At 34.7% G+C, this 19234-nt stretch overlaps 1 protein-coding gene across 11 annotated transcripts in view; it reads right to left on the minus strand.

Moving 5' to 3' along the window:
• Positions 1–19234, minus strand: part of LOC128164997 (multiple PDZ domain protein-like) — a 65962-nt gene that overhangs the window by 22538 nt on the left and 24190 nt on the right. For 4 of the 11 annotated variants that reach the window (XM_052829167.1, XM_052829166.1, XM_052829175.1 and 1 more), the window contains 18 exons: positions 17207–17443; positions 15111–15190; positions 14351–14524; positions 13183–13572; positions 12632–12880; positions 11559–12251; positions 10378–10497; positions 9141–9227; positions 8748–8771; positions 7705–7954; positions 7000–7201; positions 6447–6545; positions 6278–6298; positions 5574–5788; positions 4861–4988; positions 4513–4623; positions 4126–4203; positions 3930–4020 (listed from right to left, as the gene is read on the minus strand). In XM_052829167.1, coding sequence (XP_052685127.1) covers positions 3930–4020; positions 4126–4203; positions 4513–4623; positions 4861–4988; positions 5574–5788; positions 6278–6298; positions 6447–6545; positions 7000–7201; positions 7705–7954; positions 8748–8771; positions 9141–9227; positions 10378–10497; positions 11559–12251; positions 12632–12880; positions 13183–13572; positions 14351–14524; positions 15111–15190; positions 17207–17443 — 3249 coding nt within the window. The remainder of the gene's footprint in view (positions 1–3929; positions 4021–4125; positions 4204–4512; positions 4624–4860; positions 4989–5573; positions 5789–6277; positions 6299–6446; positions 6546–6999; positions 7202–7704; positions 7955–8747; positions 8772–9140; positions 9228–10377; positions 10498–11558; positions 12252–12631; positions 12881–13182; positions 13573–14350; positions 14525–15110; positions 15191–17206; positions 17444–19234) is intronic. The other 7 variants (XM_052829171.1, XM_052829169.1, XM_052829168.1 and 4 more) reach the window with 7 other exon arrangements.

The following is a 19234-nucleotide window of genomic DNA, read 5'->3' on the forward strand; positions in this document are numbered from 1 at the left end:
GTAATTGATCCGTGTGATTTTCCTTTCAATTTTTCATAATGCATTTCTCATTAGAGAATAGATTCTGTCAGTACTGTTATACCAAGAGACTGCTCTCTGTGTTTATGAAAAAAAAAAATTTGATCGTGCTGGAATGTGATATTCAGGTTCATAATTCATTTTCTGATGATCATATTTCAGAGTTTGTAGGTTCCAATTGTAGATTAACAACTAGATACGACCTCGTTACGAGTAACGAGTAGGTCTTCCGTTCAATTTTTAAACGATACGATTAAAATATCAATGAAGTTTCAGAACCCCCCCCCCCCCCCTCAACCACTCCCTTTCAGATAATGCATACGATTGTCAATATCCCTTGAAATGCTTAACAAAGAGTTTCACTTTTTCACAAACAGCACATTAAACGTTTAAGATTTTGGTCTCCTAAAATCTCTAATTACGTAATCAATTGGTTTGGAAATGAGTTTTACAAACTGATATTGTTATGATCAACAACTTTGTTTCTGTAAAACATTACAAAATCTTGATCGTTTTTAAGGTATGTGAAAAAGATTTTATGAGTGTCTTGGCCCCTAATGTAAGGGGCCAGCCCCTTTTTCTTGAGTTCATTCAAAAGTCTCACAAATACTAACAATTTTTGTTCTTACACATATCTAACATTGTTGCTCATTTTTTAGATACAGATGATTGAATATTTTAGGGGCCAGTCCTCTAAATCCTTAATAGGGACATACATTGGTGTTTTGATTGATGGAATCGATTAGAATTATCAATGCAAGCATTTTCTCTTCTACAATGTTTAACAAAATATGTCTCCTTCTCTAGATATATTGCGTCAAATTTTTAGTACTTTGGCTCCTAAAAATCCCTAATTACGTAATAAATGGGCGTGGCAATGATTTTACTCGATAGATATTGTAACGGTCAACAACTTTGCTTCCATAATGCATTACAAAATCTTTATCGTATTTAAGTTATTTGTATTATAGTTTACAAGTGTCTTGGCCCCTAAAAAAAAGGGCCAGCCCCTTTTTGTTGAAATTGTTGGAAAGAACTTTTGATTATCTACCACTTTTGTTATATATATGTTGACAAAATATTAACTGATAAAAAGATACAGATCAAAACGTATGAAAATTTTGATTCAAAATTCGTATCCAATTTTCAAGCCCAGGCGAGCTCCTAAACTTTGCGCCACTGGCATAAAAAAACTGCATTGTGCACAACTTCAATCTATGGTCTACCTATCCTGAAAATTTTATATTCATATCTCTGATAGTCTCCGAGTTTATGTCTGCACAAAATTGGTCGTAAAAATTTTCAAAATCGGCCGTAAATCGGAACCAGAAGTGACGATTTCAAAAATTCAAAAAACTTCTAGAATTATGACCACTGGCAATCATCTGTGAAAAAATGGTTGAAATCGGCCGAATAGTTTTCGAGATATCGCGTGCACAAAATTTGGGGAAAAAAATAATAATAATAAGAAACAGTACGAAAACTATAAGGTCTTCCGTTGGAAACGGAAGACCTTAATAATGTGGAATCTTTAGATTTTGGGATGCTCAATTTTGGTTGATTTTGTGGGTACCTCTCACCAACAGATTTACATCTCCAAAGAATTATGAAACAATAAATCATCAATCATACCTGTAAATCCAACAAGTTATGTCCCTGTGAACCTCTCAAAAGTTGACAATAAATAAAAATTGCCCCCCCCCCCCCCCAACCACGATATTGATTGATTCTACAGCAAATGGTGAATGGCAAGTCAAAAACAAGAAGTTGAAAAAGCTGACATAGCATCCTTTAACCTCCTCCCCCCCCCAAAAAAAAAAAAAAAAAAATAATATATTAATGATATGGAGATATTCAAGGGATACTGCATGATGACTCAGCATTCCTAACTTAAGTCTTGCTTTTCATATTTTGCAACTCTTTAATTACCGGTAGTCCTTGTATAAAACATAGACATTCAAGCCCTTAGCCCATCCCATCCCCTTCAATAAAATGGAATTAATGTTTTTGTTTACATGTAAAATAAGAAAATCAGGGTTAATGATGAACCACAAACAGAACACAGGTATTCATTATCACTTTGATATTACCAACACAAAGAATCCACAGCTTATAAATATCAATAAAGCTTACAGCTTCAATCTCAAATGTTCCTTTCAGAGAAAATTTTGGTCACTAACTCGAATCCAATTTTCAGTGGCGTTGACCATTTTAACAATGCATCTCAATCAAGGTCCATAAACTAAGTATAGACTTGAGTCCAAAAAAATTATATTTCTGACTTCTATTTAAAATGAGTCCTAACTTACAGTTTCAACACTGACCAAGGCAAAAATAAAATCATTGCCCCCACCCCCCCTCTCACCCCCTAGTGATAAAAGTTTATTAGCAAAAAATAAAGAATTTTTTGTTAATATGGAAATTTTTATTTTATTTAATCAGTTAAACTTCAAGGTTGAAAAATAAATAAAAAAATCCCCTCCCACCCTCCTGGGTCTGGAAACCTCCAAGCAGCAGTTCCAAACAAACATTTTTTGAAGAATGGCCCTATTTGTTTAATTTTCATGACGAAAATATTATCATTATTCATATTATTTTAAAAGTTGTACCAATTTCAAATTTTGATGCAAGTCTATTCTCAGTTTATTGTCCTGATCGAGGCCTGATCTCCCACTGAGGGAGATAAAGTATCAAAACTTGGGATAAACAAGGAATCATCAGCATTAAAAGCAAATTCTCACAGATGTAGAAATGCTATGTAACAAAAGTTGTAAAGATCCCCAGCTGTTGTCATGGTAAACTTGTTATAGAACAAACATCAGTTCACTGATTTTTAATCCAAACTAGAAATCAGATACAGAAATAATGTATATTTTTTTATCACTTAATATATTTTTGTAAGAAATATATTATATTTGTGTGTGGGCAATTCTGAAACAAAACAACGACCTTGATAACATGAGACAGGAATGTGCAACTATTGCCTAATCTACAATTTTTCTCAAAATCCACTTTCATAACATCTTGTTTACATTTTCTTAAGAATACTGTAAATTCCTTATATTACGCGAGTACTGTATTCCACGAACCTGCTGTTTTGTATCAAATCGCGAGAATATAAAATCGCGAACGTGGGAGATATATTCATATTTCTGATCGCTCTCAACTCTCAGAAAATAAAAGCCAGGTTTTAAAATCCGCGAGGGATGCTTCTCGCGATTTTATGCTGATTTAAATTCCTCGCATTTAATAAAGAATTTACAGTAATACACACAATGACTATTGCCTTTTCTCTCATCGACAATCCAGTGACCAATTTAAGATATATTTCACATTAATTTGTCTAAATTACATGTATAAGGTTACCAGGAACACACTTATGTTAGTTCACAGAAAATTAGCACATATTTATGAAAATTTAAAGATTAATGGAGAAAACTACGTGTGAATTTACATTCCTCAGAATGACGTGCGCAAAAGGTCACCCATATTCATATTTATAAGAAATGTGACCTACTTATTCTACAGGTATACTGGAAATCTCATAATCTAATTTAAGACCATAAGATTCATTATTCAAACATTAAATATTTCCTTCCTTACACATTGAAATCAATATTTCTTTCTGAAGTTGTCATTATCTTTAGAATTGCTCTATATCGATGGTCAAATTGAAGAGCAGTTCAAGCAAAATGAACTTATTACTGGTAACCTATTTTTCTTTTAACAAGGAACAACCAGTAACATTTTGATATTAAAATGTAGAACTTTTTTTCATATTTTTCAGTAGTAATAAAGTAAGACATACATATTTCAGGATAAAAATCATATTTCAGCATGAAAATTCATAAGAAATACTGTGAAATCAAATAATAAAACAGGTCTATGATACGTAGACTAATGTTCCCTACTTTTTGTATATCCAAATTCATCCTCCTCTTCACTGTCATCTGCATCCTTTGTCAGCTTCGCCACAGACTCCAACAATGGAACATCCACGGCCTGAAAGTCAACATAACATTCCAATCAAAGCATTCTTGAGAAAATGATTCAATCTCACTAAATAAAACAAGCATATATATGTTCTAATGTGTCAACATTGCATACCTGATATGTTTGCCCGGCTGCCAAGGAAGCTTCATCGTAGGAATGGACAGACTTTGTATCATTCTCCAGGTCTCTGGGCTGTAACAACAGAACAGGGTAGTACATATTGAGAACTTCATAAATTTCAAATAAATTCCATAAGCTGTGTCTAATACTTGGCTGCAGCAATCAAGAAATACCGGTAGTTTAATTTTGAGGTAATTGTCACCTTTCCTTAGTTAAATTAATACTGGATGACTAAATTGAAAAAGAACAAGAGCTCCATGCTGTGCTGATTTACAGAGCAATTAAGACTTCTAATATGATTTGCAGACAATATTAATGGGCAAATGTATGATATAACCTGAAAATCACTTCAGTATTAAATCATGGTACAAGAGCACTTACACAGGCAGGATCACACAAACTTTGTACGACAAATTTGACTGGAGATTTAGCGTGACGAATGATGTCCACCGCCTGATCATGGGCCGCATTCCTTAGATCCTTTCCATCCACCTAAACATTGAAAAATATGTGCATAAAACTCAACAGGTTATAACTGCAACTTTTGACTGATAAAGACACGTGTTTTCATAGAGTTTATTAAGAAATTCGTGTAAAAAACTTAAATAGACCTTTTTGTATCTATAAATAAGAAAAGTAACTGTTGATAACAAACAGGGGTTTCAAGGACTGCCCAAATCAAGATAAAAGACAATTTTTTTACCGAATGCATGATTCTATTACACTTACCTCTAGGATTCTGTCCCCAGTCTTCAGTGTGCCGTTTCTACCCGCTGGGCTATCTTCCAAAACATGCTTGATGAAGATTCCTGAGATAATGTGTTCCGTCTGGATGTTAAACATGTCAACTCTTCCACCTGAAAAGTACAAGCGGAAAATCAATGTCACAATTTTATGTATAAACCCCTCTAACAGCCAATGATAATTGCTTATTAAATACAATATATATGACTCATACTTTGCACAACTTCAAAATGGAAATATTAATCCTATTTTCATTTTTCCAAATTTTTTGTTCAACAGAACAGAAGAATGAAATAAATATGATAATTGGATGTTTAGTACAATGTACATGTATTTCATTAACAAATTGATGTTAATTTTAAATTAATGAGCAAAAATTTTAAACTGTAAATTTTATACAAATAGTGTTTAGTAACCAGACATTACATATATTGTTACATGTATTAATCATCACATTTTATTCTCTCAATTTAAAAATGAAATTAAAACTGTGTATAACTAGAAACACCTTTCACTTTTTTAAATAAGTTTTGTGAAGGAATAATATGAGCATGCAAAAACTTACTCCTTACTTGTTTAATAATATCTTTACTCTCATCAAATAAAAATTGCATAAAATGAATGTACTTATTTTGGAATCAACCACAATAACTAGCACCCACAGAAAATACCACTTGTAATGTATAACAGGCACTGACCAACAATGCTAATTCCCAGGCTCTTGCCCTGCTCACGTTCCAGTTCCACTGTACGAGGGGGGCCCCAAGTCTGATTCCCTGTGGCGGGGGAGCCGTCAGCTGTCAGGGACTTGACCCTGGGGGTCACTGTCTCTGGGGTCTTCTGTACAGGTGACCTCTCCGGTGAGGAATCTGGCTTGGTGTTTCTGGGCGAGGCCAAAGGAGACAAATTGGCCCTATTAAAATGGTTAAAAAGTGACTGAAATCCATTTATCATAATGTATGCCTGTATTTGATCAACTTTACTGGGTATTTCCTATTCCTTAATTTTATTGATACTCGTCGATTGCAATTGAAAATTTTGTTTGGTTTATTTCTACAAGGAACAAAACTTTTTAAAACAAGTCTTTTTTAACACAAAATGTAATAAAACAAAATGGTTAAAAAGGTGGTTAATAATAGATTAAAGAAAGTTGGAGATGATTCAGTTGAAATGATCTAGTTGACTTGAATCCTTGATACTTGGGTTCAGTGGTTAGTGTACAACATTTTACACTCTTCAAGAAGAAAACATTTTAGGAAAAAACATCCAAAAAAATTCAAAATATCTTTAACAATGCGTATGTATAATGGTCTAGTACATTGTAACCAAAACCGTGCAAATCAAGGGGAGAAGAAAAAATAGGGGAGAGATATAAATACACCCAGGGTTTGGTAAGTCTTACCGATAATATTTTGGAAAGATCCTTGAGTGCACCAAAGATAAACAATCAAATGATGATTACTAACAGACAATGACAAAGAAATGTTCTCAGTTAAATTACCCCTGATCAACTCTCCAAAGCTCTGTAATAAGCAAACAAAGCCTGGTAATAATGGGGAGAGTGCACTTACTTTGGCGAGGGCATCATTGAAGGGTGAGGGGGCGTGGGGGGTGCATTGGCAGCAGTCTCTTGATACACAGCAGCATCTTCTTTGGAAATGTACGATACACTGAAATAAACAACAAATGTTACACATTCAATCGAAAAAATCTGCAAGTGCCTAATTGAAATTAAACAGGTGTGGATTAGACACGACAAACAATAAGGCTAAAATAAACACCAAGTTTGTCTGATATAAAAACTGACATAACTATACTGGCATGCAACCAGTTCTTGCCGAGTACCATTTCTTGCAAGTGCATTGTTACGTCATTTTTCTTATATAATTTTATGTGTTGATAAGTCACGAAACAATGTACGGCGAGAAATAGTACTCGACGAGAACTGGTTGCATGCCAGTACACAAGCTGTTGCACCTAACAAGTGATTCAACAAAATCATGTCACCCTCCAGGCATGATACCAAAGCATCATAAGTTTGTAGTAAGTTAAATATAGTATCTAGTCATATCAAACACCAGTAGTGATTGTTACATAAAATATAAACCATCCAATTCTTTATACCTGACATCCAGCCCCTGGAGAGAGGCCCGGCGGATGATTGCCCGGGCCTGGGCACTGGTGATCCTCCGCATGCTCTCATTGTTGATGGACACAATGTAGTCCCCCTGCTGTACCCGCCCATCCTTGCTGAACGCCCCCAAGGGAGTCATGGTCTTCACGGTACAGCCATTAGCACCTTTATCCACAGCCTCTACTGTCAGACCTAAAGCATAGGTAAAACCTCCTTACTCAATTCAAATGATATAGAGAATTCACAACATTCATTGCCAATTATTTAAGGTGAAAATTTGCTTTGGGGACTATGACTTTGCTATTCAATAAATATTGAAATGAACAAATGTACACAATATTTACATATATTGCAAGCAAAATGTACAGAAATCCCTTTGAGGATGCCGGTTTTAACAATTGGGCCAAATGTTCATTAGCAAATTTACTAATACTCAATTTACTTCACTTATCACAAATGGCATAGTGAGACAGTAAAAATTAATTTGCAATCTATTAGATTCTTTGAATTGATTCCACAGCATATATATGTATAGTTAAAATCTATATAACCCTTTTCTTTATGCAAAGGTAGAAAAATATAACATTGCCACAACTCCCTTGTCTCAATTGAAATAGTGCAAGTTATCTCTCTTGTCAAAAAGGCATTATGGTATATGGTACATTACTTTTGAGTTAGATAAAGTTGATAAAAACCTAAGGGGTCTCTCGACTTTTTGATTTTGATGACCTTCTCCAAGGACACAGGAAGTGAGTCTGCTCCTCCCGACAGTGTGCGAGCCAGGCGTGGTGAGGACAGAGGTGACAGCGAGGGAGAAGTGATATGATTGGTGGAATTTACAATGGATGGAGAGTGAGAGTTTGTAAGGTCACTTGTGATTGGTTGATCGGATGATGATGACTGCTGGCTGTCAACACTTGCTGTCTTCTGGTGCTTCGACTGATTCTGAAGAAAATAAAAAGACAATTATCAGATTTATATACAGGTATCAAATTGTGGATTTTAAAAAAAATCAAAGTTAACAAACAATTCAGAATAACTAAAATTTATCATATTAGAAGTTTCAACAGCTATTAAGACTCTGTTTTGACCATTTCATTCATTTTCAAGTCAAAAATAAGATGCCTCAATTTGGCTAGTTGCAAAAATGTAGCTCTTCATTCCCTTTTTTTTTTGGGGGGGGGGGGGGGGGTGGATATAATTGGATAGGGTTGCATTACTTTTAATAATATTCACCAATTGTGTACAGTAATACAAATCATCAGATAATTCTTGGCCATATTCTTGTAATCTGTACAGGGAGGTCAAGAAAAGAGTACAGGTATCTGCAGCATGCAGAAAAATACATATATTTACAGTTCTACTGGATAATTAGTTTACTGTTATGGTAAATATTTTGTCACATGCTATAATATTTGAGATTGATAAATTTCTAAAAGGAAATATATTTATGGGTTGTTTACTTTGTCATGTGCATCTTTCTTAGTATACCCTTCACATAGTACCCAAAACATACAAACACATCAGTTTATTAAATTGCACCTGAATAATAAAGTTTTAGTACAAATCTCTTCCTTTATCATAAAATATCATCATTCTGAATATTCATACATGTATCTGTTTCTTTTGTAATTCAACTGAAAGCGTTAACGAGAATGAAATGCGAGCCACATATTGATTGTGATACACGTTACATGCAATATTGGTGTACACTTTGTTCCTGTATGCAGACACTTACCCTTACTCGTTTTGGATTAATTATCTACATATTAGTCATTAAATTAGCACATTAATATAGAGTGTTTTTAACTTTTTATTCTTTATAAGGTACATTTATTGTGCATTAATATACACTGTAGCAGCTAGCAAGGAAAACAATTATCAAAAGATTTATCTTTCTAGCAGTAGAATGTGAAAATTTCTGAAATATACTCCGTATTTTAATAAAAATAATCATATCAAAACTTACCATGAACTGAAGAAAAGTGTATTAATAATAACACTTTAAAAAAGCTAAGCTCCATTTAATATGCTAGATTACATAACATTTTGAAATAAATAATTCCTTTGGTAAATTTTGAATAATACAGCAATTATTTCATATAGGAGGCACCTGCTATATTCCACGTACCTTGATGCTTAACTCCTCTTCTGTGTGATCTATTTGTTCGTCCAGAGCTGGGGGTAAGGAAACAGGAAGAGGGGGAGGGGCAGAGTCCTTGAGAAAACAAGAAGTTCTCAATGATCAAAAAATCCCCAACAACAACTAAGCCATCTCTCTACATAAATCATTTAATGAATGACAGACTTTAAAATCATTGCCTTAACTGGTGAAAATGATTCATTATATATGTACCAGCTAATGTAATACAGTGTCTTCACAATGATTGTTTCAAAACAGATTGAACGAGAGAACTAAATACATGTAATTGTACTGGACTTCAATCATTTAAAAACAAGCAACCTGTAAATGCTAAGTTAAAAATGAAGGAGAATAAAGATAAAAAAAGAGTTTCAAATTAGTTTTTTAATTCATATCTATCATAAAGTAAAATGATAAAAACCATTTACCTTGTAATTATGAAGAAAATAATTATAAATGTCTATAACAAGCAAAAAAAGACGACAGCCAAAAAATAGGTATTTCAAAATAATATAAGTCCCAAATATATTTATTATTGTGAAGAAGTGTGTTAGTATGATCGACAAGGTATCATATCATACAGGTGTAATACCAGACAATAATTGAAATATGCATGCATGTTACACATATTATATACATTATGTCTTTAATCATAAAAATTGAAACTTAATAATATTTACAATTTCATAAACTCAACAAGTTCTATCGAAATTAACAAGTACATATAGTTAAGAAGAATTCAACAAAATCGAGTCTCTATACCAAAGTTTTATACATAAAAAGAGTCAATAACAAAATTTTAAACATAAAAAGATGAAAAAAAAAAAAATCTAAAATTTGTATGAAATTAAACTCAAAGTAAATTTTTCTAACTTTAACCCATATCTATATTTTGAGCCTCTACCATAATCAGTGTCAAATATATAGTGTCTATATGAATACAGGCCTGTGATAATTTGGTGGTAACTAAAATCATAAACATCCAACTTCACAGAAAAATTCTGCTGTTTCTTTTGACTTCAAATCGTTTTTATTAAACAACAAATGACTTTGACAAAAATGCACTGAATATGAAATTTTGAGGCATTAATACTTTTTGCATTGCAGAATTTTTCTATAAACAAAAACAAAAAGAGGTTAGCTTTTAGTGCCAGGTTTGGTGGTAAGTACAGTTATCTACTGTTAGGCAGGGGGAGATATTCCTGTTTGTTAGTCCAGGGGTTACCTTTTGGGCTGACTTTACAACAATCTGTTGTACTTTTGGCGACACTACTTTAGGCTTTGGGGGAATGGGGGGAGGGGTCCTTTTAGGGGTTGACCCTCCTCCCTTTTCACTCCGCGGTGACTGTCAGAAATCAACCACACGCAAGGATTAGAACAACACGAGACAACAGACATTGATTAATCAACAACAAATTCTCAGACAAAACAAGAACAAAGATTGGTTTGGATCTCATGCAAAGGGCAGCTCTCTAATCCTGTTAAACTTTAGCACAATAATAACATTTCTCACAAATCTTTCTTCACAACAGACATTTTGATCTTCAATAATACAAACAGGAACCATGAATAATGGTATACAGAACTGACCAGAACCAACTTAATGGAAAACCCTAAACTCATTTTTCTGGCTTCATTTAAAGTCCACTCTTACTCTCAGTGTCAAATAATTCAGATAGTGTAATAAGGAGACAAACTACCAGTTACATGTAAGCCCCAAATTAAACCTAGTATAGCCAACTAGATGTACTGTTTATTTCATTCTAATATTTTATACTTCGGCTGAAATACAATTTTCGAATTCTTGAGTACCTTTCCAGAAAGCCTCATATATAGAAGTACAAAAATAATGTAACTTGGTAACAAAAAAGGAGCTTTCTAAAATTTTGCAAAACTATATGGCCAAAGTTTTAATTTTTTTTTTTTTTTAGGTTTTTTTGCATTGGGTGGTCAAAAAATAAAAAAGATATTTAGAAAAGTTGATTGAATTTATTTTCCAAATAGCATTATATAGAAATCTTGGATTAAACCCAGGATAAAACTTTCTGGGTTTGGCTTAAGTTGGGTCTGGTCAGTACTGTACCAATGCAGCTGAGGAAATGCAGGAGAAATGGTAGAAATAAAATATATATAGTGTGCAGAGTAGAATTTGCTTCTCATGTGATTGGAACCTATCTATCTTTTTCTCTATTTAGCTTTGTACGATTCATTTTGTACATGGAAATGCACACAGTTATAAGTGTGTTCATTTTCATATCATTCCATAGAAGCTTCCAAAATTCTTTTTTATATGAAATTTTAAAAAAGGATAGATTTAATTTTGCAAAAGGCCATACATTGCAGAAATGCACTGAAATTCATAAAATCAAATTCTATAAGCATGCAGGTCAATGAAAATAAAAATACCTCTTCAAAATCAGATGGTTGGTCAGGTGGGGTGTGGTTAAGACTTTGTTCAGTTTCTATAAATAACTCCTCTTGTGACTCAGATCTAGGTGGCACAGGTGGTGCTTCTGCTGGAAGGTCAAGGTCATTCATGTTGAAGAAATCAGGCTGAAGATCCCCTGAGGTTGCCTCCTCATAAGTGGGCAGGGCAAAGGTCGTGTTCTCGTAATCTGCTGGTGACTCAGATCTGGGGCTCTCAAAGGGGGACTTACTATCTGCTGGTAATTTTTCCTGAGTGAGACTTAGCAGATTTTCAGGGGTCATGTTGTTGACATAGTCATGTAAAGCTGATGTAGATCTAGGCTGGGGAACGGGGAATTTTTTCTGCACTGTCTCTTTCTGACTGTTACTGTTTTTGATATCCAGCAAAACCTGTGAATTCTCGTATGAAACATTGGAGCCCGTGGACTCCCTCTTGCGCCGATCAAGACTTCTGCGAGGGGAGGTGACAGGCTTGTTCTTTCGGGGTGAGGTTACTTCGTCGTCACTCTCGTAAAAGCTGTCGTTTTGCTTGTGCACCACATTTTCATTGGAGGAGTATTGTTCTGTAAATTTTCGTTGTACAGGATCTGGAGATGTGTACTGAGGTTGGGAGGGAGGGGATGGAAGAAAGCTGGGCGCTGGGTAACCCGCATTGGTGAAGGGGAAGGAATGCTGTCAAGGCAAGGGGAATACTGTTCTTAGTAATTCAATCACAAAGTTACTCAATCCTCAAGCTGGTTATTAACAAGAGATCACCTGCCTTGAAACTCAAAATTAATATCACTAATATTATAATTAAAATAAAATTTCTAAATAGAAGCAATATTTTTTTAATGATGCTTCTTCAATATTTCAAAAGTCTAAGATATTTAATTTTTTAAATAATCTTATCAATGAGATATGGACTGATTTCATTTGCACAAAGCTCAAACCAAGTGATCATCACTGAATAAATCAAATGATGTGTTAATTAACTCTTTTCAAGCTATCATTGCAAAATGCACATAAATGGAAACAGCATTCCATACAAACGAAAAATTGATTCAGTTTACCTGAAGTTCAGCCTGCTGGTGAGCCTCAATGCCCCCTAGAGGCAGAGCTTTCTTGACACCAATCCTCACGATACCCTTTGGGGCCCCTTTCAGGGCATTCACAGCCTCATCAAGGCTGGCGTTCTCCAGCATTTCATCGTTGACAAAGATGAGTCGATCCCCGGGAAGCAGACGCCCATCCACCTGGGCCACGCCCCCTGGGACTAAACTCTTGATAACTATCACAGTCTTATTAAGGTTTTCTGGGTCCTGAAGAAGAATTTTTCAAAATATAAATGAGTTATCTCTCCTTTTTTGTAATTGGCATTCCAACTGAAGTATCTGTCTACATTAAAATTTCTTCAACATTACTCTAACAAAAGTAGAAAATGACTTTCAAAGTTTATTATACTTGTTCAAAAATTTTCAAAACATTATGAATGAAAAAAGTAGTGCTTTGACAAAGCATTGGGTTGCTCAAAGTTTTGGTTACATGCCATTAAGCTTTTAGCATATAAGCTCACCACTATAAAAAGGGCAATGAAAGTGAAAGTAACCCATGTGAGCTGTACCTTGTAGTCCAGGATACTGAAGCCGAGACCCTTGTCCCCTTTACACAGTTCTATCACAACCGGCTCAATGCTCCACATCTTGAAGTTGGTCAGCTCCTCCAGGGAGCGGGATTTGTTCTTCATCATCTGCTGGAGGACGCTCTCATCCGTTGAGGCCAGGGTGTTCTCCGACTTGGCCTTCACAAGTCTCTCCGTGATCGGAGACACCTCGTTCACTCCGGAGTAGTTTGATTGGAGATACGTCGAGTAGCCATTCTCTATCTTGTCTTGATCCGTGTAGTTTTCTGTCTCCTTATGGCGAGCACACACAAGACGCACATGTTGAGGAAGTTCCTTCAGAATCCCCACAACTTCCTTGTGATTCAAACCAAGTAGTCTTCTACCGTTCACCTGCAAAATGTTCCATGACATCAACAATATAGGTAGATATACATATATATATTAACCCATATTGGTACATAACATGTACAAAGTGTCTAAACGGATGAGTTATTTTGCAACCACCCATATGCATTGCAGTGATAGAATAACGTTAACCCAAAAAACCAAAGCTAGGTCAATGCCCCAATATAGCCTCCTCCAACGTTTAAAGGCAAAGTGAGGCTATCTTAATTTCATATTTCATGCCATGGCATCATAAGTTCGACTGCAGAAAATTAGTCAAAAAGGTTACTGTAGGAGTCAGTTGTAAAACTTTGTTGCAGAATAAAAGAATTCCAGGGTAACTGTCTTGAAATGTAAGTTATATTAAGGCTCAGATCCAAAACAAGAACACGGCATATGCAGGGAGTCATGCTTTCCATCATCTTTTATTACCTTGCCAAAATCTTATATTTCAAGACGGGTATAATGTTTTTTTATTTCTATACTGGCATGTACAAATAGAAAAATAATACACCGTATATCTGGGTTTTTTTTTCGAGTGTCACAAGATTAACGAAAATGGGGAAATTGTTTAGCATTTTTAATTTGCGTCAGTTATTTTTTGTGATTTAAAAGGTTTCTAATTGAAAATGAACCAGGATGTAATAATATATAAATAAAATCAATGTGAAAATTACTGGATACATGGAATATCACATAATCCCTCTAAAAATCATTGAAAGATATGATTCAATCATTGCAAAATAACAAATTGTCTAATAATGTAACATGTGACAGAACTAACCTCCAGTAGTTCGTCTCCACTCTTGAGACGGCCATTGATGCCGACTGGACCGTCACTGAGGATGAAGCGGATGTAGTGGTGGGGCCGAACCTCCACCCCCTTCTCTACATCTACTGTCCCCTCCAGGCTGATCCCCAGGCCCCCACCTTCACGGAACTTAGACAGCTGTGCCACCTGAAGAGCACGAAAATTAATTGTCACTGCAATTGTGAGATGGACAACATGAGGATGCAAGAGTATGGGAAAATAAACAGTGCAATAATGAATAATAAAAAGATCATGACATGCTTTTCTATTATTTCATTTTAGTTTTGTTTTGTAAGCTATGCTATAAATTTATCATCTTACTAATACATGTACATTGTATATCTTTCACTAAATACCCAATCTATTCTATGAAATCTTTCAAATTAAAAATCCACCTTTCCAAAGTCCAGGAGTCTTAACTTTGCATAAATTTTGATTTGAATTTCAAAGTCTTATTTCAATCATTTAGTAATATGAAAGACAGTGTCTTCCTTTGTTTCTAGATAAAAATATTGTTTACAGTTGAAGACTCCTTCAGTAAAGACATCAAATATTAAAAATAGAAACTTTGGAGGAAAAGAGCTATTCACAAACCAATAATCTGATGATATGTCTACATGCAAAACTTCAATAAATCATAGGCAAATAATCATTTGAATCAGCATGATATCTAAAGATATCTCAACCAGTTGTCAGATATATGCACCATTGGACTAATATTAAAGGTACTCACCACAACTTCGAATTCGCTGCCCACGATTGGCTCCCAGCATGCCTTGATGGCTTCCTCTATGTCAGGAGACAGATCGCCCGCTGAAATGGCGGTAAGATATTATTGCTTATGATGTATGTACTATGAATTTTCTCTGATTTCAATAAAGCACCTTTTATTTTGGACTTCTTTGTCTCAGGATTTTTCAAGGATAAACTGGTTCTCTGTGACTAGTTTTTATGTCCAAGCCTACATTTACGTGGCTAGCATTAAGTGCTAGCTGCTTTACCAAATGCACAAAATTTTAAATAACTGGATTCAGCATGAGATAATATTTCTTGGGGGAAGGGGGGGGGGGGGGTTTCTTGCAACCCTGACTAAATTTTATCACAGGTGAATAAGTGTTGGTTTACAGCAAACTTCTAATGCAAATTAGTTATTGCTGTATCCTAACATGAATGACATGACAATAAATTTCATCATTTTTAGTACAAAGAAACTTTTAAAAACTCCTTTTAAATTAGTATTTTCAGTTGTCTTTTGTGAGTTTTAAATTATGCATTACTACATCAAAAACTCATCTTTTATTTGAAAAAAAAATGTAGGTTTCTGGGTTATCTAGGTTAAATTATTTCGCTTGACTTTTGGACAGTAAATGTCTTGCAGGCTGACAAATGGTCATGCAATAGTTAACTTCAAACATCGGATGCTCTCATTCATGACAGCATCATGTCTGGAAAATTAATAAATAATGGCCTTGAGCAATAGAACTCAAACAGAATAAAAACCACGTCAGGTTTCCTCTTTTCTCAAGTAGCATCAAATACTTTTCTGTGTCAACTCTTATGCCTAAATTGACATTTTTCATCCCAAACACTTTAAACACTTTTGGACACTTTCATCTCTAAACAGCGATGGGTTGTCACTTTCTGTTCACAAGAACATCAGTAGATCTATTGATCAAATCCCAGCCATTGCAATTGTTCTTCACAAATCAATTGTTAATCCACTTCATTCCTAGATTAATTTCTCTGGGAAAAGTGAAGTTGTTTTTTTTTTAAACCATTTTCTAATCTTGAACATCAGCTTGACTGACAACTTCTTGAAAATCATTAAGCCAAACTGTTTCGAGGGCCTTTTCTGGGAAGAGATTAGGAGAAATGTTTGCAATATGAAGTAAATCCCCATTTATCAATATTCATAATGTCTTCTCTTTCAGGCTTATCATATCCATGAATTAGTTATAGATAAAAGAATGCAGCAAATCATGCAATTAAGCCTTTAAATGTTTATAAATTCTCCTCCTTGCTAGAGTAAGGCGATAAAACAAACTTCAAGTCATTCCTGATGCAGACTCTAGCCTAGGGTAGCAATTGATATACTACCTCAGCCTCTGTGATTTTCTTTTGTTATTCGGGAGATCATCGGAGCTTGTCACGCTTAGCTCTACAGAGTAATGGAATGAAGGCGTACCAGCTCTGAATTAGACCATTCATGTAATCAAATGGTTTGGGGCACAAAATGTTTTTTTTTTTTAATGGATAGGACCAGATTTGCAACAGCCATCATGGGACTTTGCCAGGTTTTACTGGTAATAATGATATAGATACCAAGAGCACTGGCTGGCAGCCTAGATAATAGACTCCAACACCAACACACAACAGAACATATACAGTGCAGCAGGGTCAAGCAATGGCCACAAAGTTGAGTATCACAGCATCTATTGACAATGCATTGCCAATGCTGCATTGTCATAATTGAACAAGATACTGTGAACCAACTTAAATTCATATGTAGGAACCTAGTTCAAAATGTTCCTTGTTGAGAACCAGTCCATAACTATCTTGATACATTTAAGTATCGATATTATGAAAATTAGTTGCTGAAAACCATTTTATCACTTCTACATTTAATAGAAAAATTGCTGTGAGTGAAAACTGGTTTACAGTAGGTTACTTGTCCCTTAAAGTACACCTCCAACAAATTGTCTTGTAATTAACTAACCATGATAAGTTACTGGTCACTTTAGTGTTCAACTGCTTTGTCTATTAGTCAACTGAATAAGTTATTGGTCACTTAAAGTAAGGGTAATCAAATACTGACATTGCATCACTTACAGTAGTCCTCATCTGTGTTGAGGGTGATGTCCTGTAGCTCCACCTGTTGGCCCGGCCCTGGGTCGGTGGGTGGGGTCTGCAGTACGTGGTTCACCATGCGGGCCTGTGTGGGCTGTTCTATCATTGGAGACACAATGGTGGCGGGCCCATCCATCGGAGAAATCATCGACCCATCCATCTGGGAGGGTGGGGGAGGGGCAATGACCACACCTTGCTGGGGATTATAAGGAGGCTGAGCTAAAATATGGGAAACAACATGATGATTATATATCTTCAAAAAAAAATTGCATTTTTTCATTCTTAATATCCAACTGTGTTTTGTGTTAATGTCTTCAAACTTATCAAGTTTTTTTATAAATGATTCAGCGCTGATTAATTTCATTCATGTTCTCTGTGTATTTACTGGTGTGCATGATATCCACTTGAGATATAAAGACGGAATAAGAATGTCATTGAGAAAATGGGTAATAAGACAGCATCTGCAGCAACAAAATGGCTGTCACAGATGTCGTACATGTTGCATAACCACTATCTGGTCCAGGTAACTTTCCCAGTTCTAGCACAAAGGAAGGCAGTTAAAAATGCAATACATTTACATCATAAATTATATATAATGGGACAGAGCCACAGCATAAAAGAATACATAAATCAAAACAGTATTGATCGGGTTCTTCGGCAATCACAGCGTCTGAGAAAAAAAATCTCCATGATCCCCTCTCTGTTGATTATCTATCTAAATGACAATTAACTTTTATTATATTCCTTACATTTGATGGTTGGCATTATTTTTTTTAATGAAGAAAGCTTTGAATTGGCATATTTGAAAATAAAATCTGTGCTTATCAAGGGGAGGGAACTAAACAATTCTCAAACAACAAAGTAAAGCTCATAAAGGAATCTATTTTAGGCATCTGTAACATCAGTCTTTAAAAAGAGATGTAAAATCAGAGATAAATTTAATTTCTAGCATCCAACCCCTCCAGTGCAATAAATCAATATCTCTAGATTTAAATCTCTGATAGGACGCGGCAAACAAGCTTTATCTTAAACATCTCCATAAAACAACTGTTTCACTTTTTTATTTTCACTTTCATTTTTATTCTGCTTTTATAGTAAAATTACATACTAGTAAGATACATACCGGTATCTTTCTTTAGATACATGTTCATACATCAATTTTACAGATGGTAATCATTTTATTGACTTTTTTTGAATTTCAATCAAAGCATTAAGACTATTGGAGAATTTAGTCACAAAAAATCAGCACAATCTATATTCATGTAATGTTCATCTGAATTCTTTGAATTGTGATATATGTTACAAACATTTTACTTGAATATCTCGAATATCTTTATCTCAATTAACATGATTTCCTCTGGTTTGAACATCTTTTATTGTATATATAATATACAAAGGGTTTGAACACAAGTTCTTGCAGCTTACTAGGTTCTCACCCTAAATTATTGATCACCTCTAGCATCTAAAATCAAAGGTCAAACTGAAACTGAACAGTTTGCTCATCAGAAAGTGGTCAGGATTTCTTAATTCATTTTTCAAAATCATTAATAATATTGGCCCCCAGGGTCCTGCATCCAATACTTTTAAAGAGGGGATGATTCCTCTTGTACCTACCTCAATTTAGCAAATCACCCCTCAGGTGGAGCAGTTGCCTTCACTTTAGCAGAAAGGAATAATTAAACTCCATTGCTAATTAAAAACTGTTCTGAGATACATAATATAACACTAAACTAGGTACTCCTGTGTAATATATAATATAAAACAATCATTTAATATAAGTATTGTTATAGTTTCCCCATGGGACATGGTATAAAACAAACGTAAGTACTTCTAGAGTTTCTCTTACTTAAGAGACCAAGAGTACATGGTATAAAACAAACGTAAGTACTTCTAGAGTTTGAGACCAAGAGTACATGGTATAAAACAAACCTAAGTACTGCTAGATTTTCTCTTACTTAAGAGACCAAGAGTACATGATATAAAACTAACCTAGGCACTGCTAGAGTTTCT

This window comes from Crassostrea angulata, chromosome 10, assembly GCF_025612915.1.
Source record: "Crassostrea angulata isolate pt1a10 chromosome 10, ASM2561291v2, whole genome shotgun sequence".
Classification (NCBI taxonomy): Eukaryota; Metazoa; Mollusca; class Bivalvia; order Ostreida; family Ostreidae; genus Magallana; species Magallana angulata.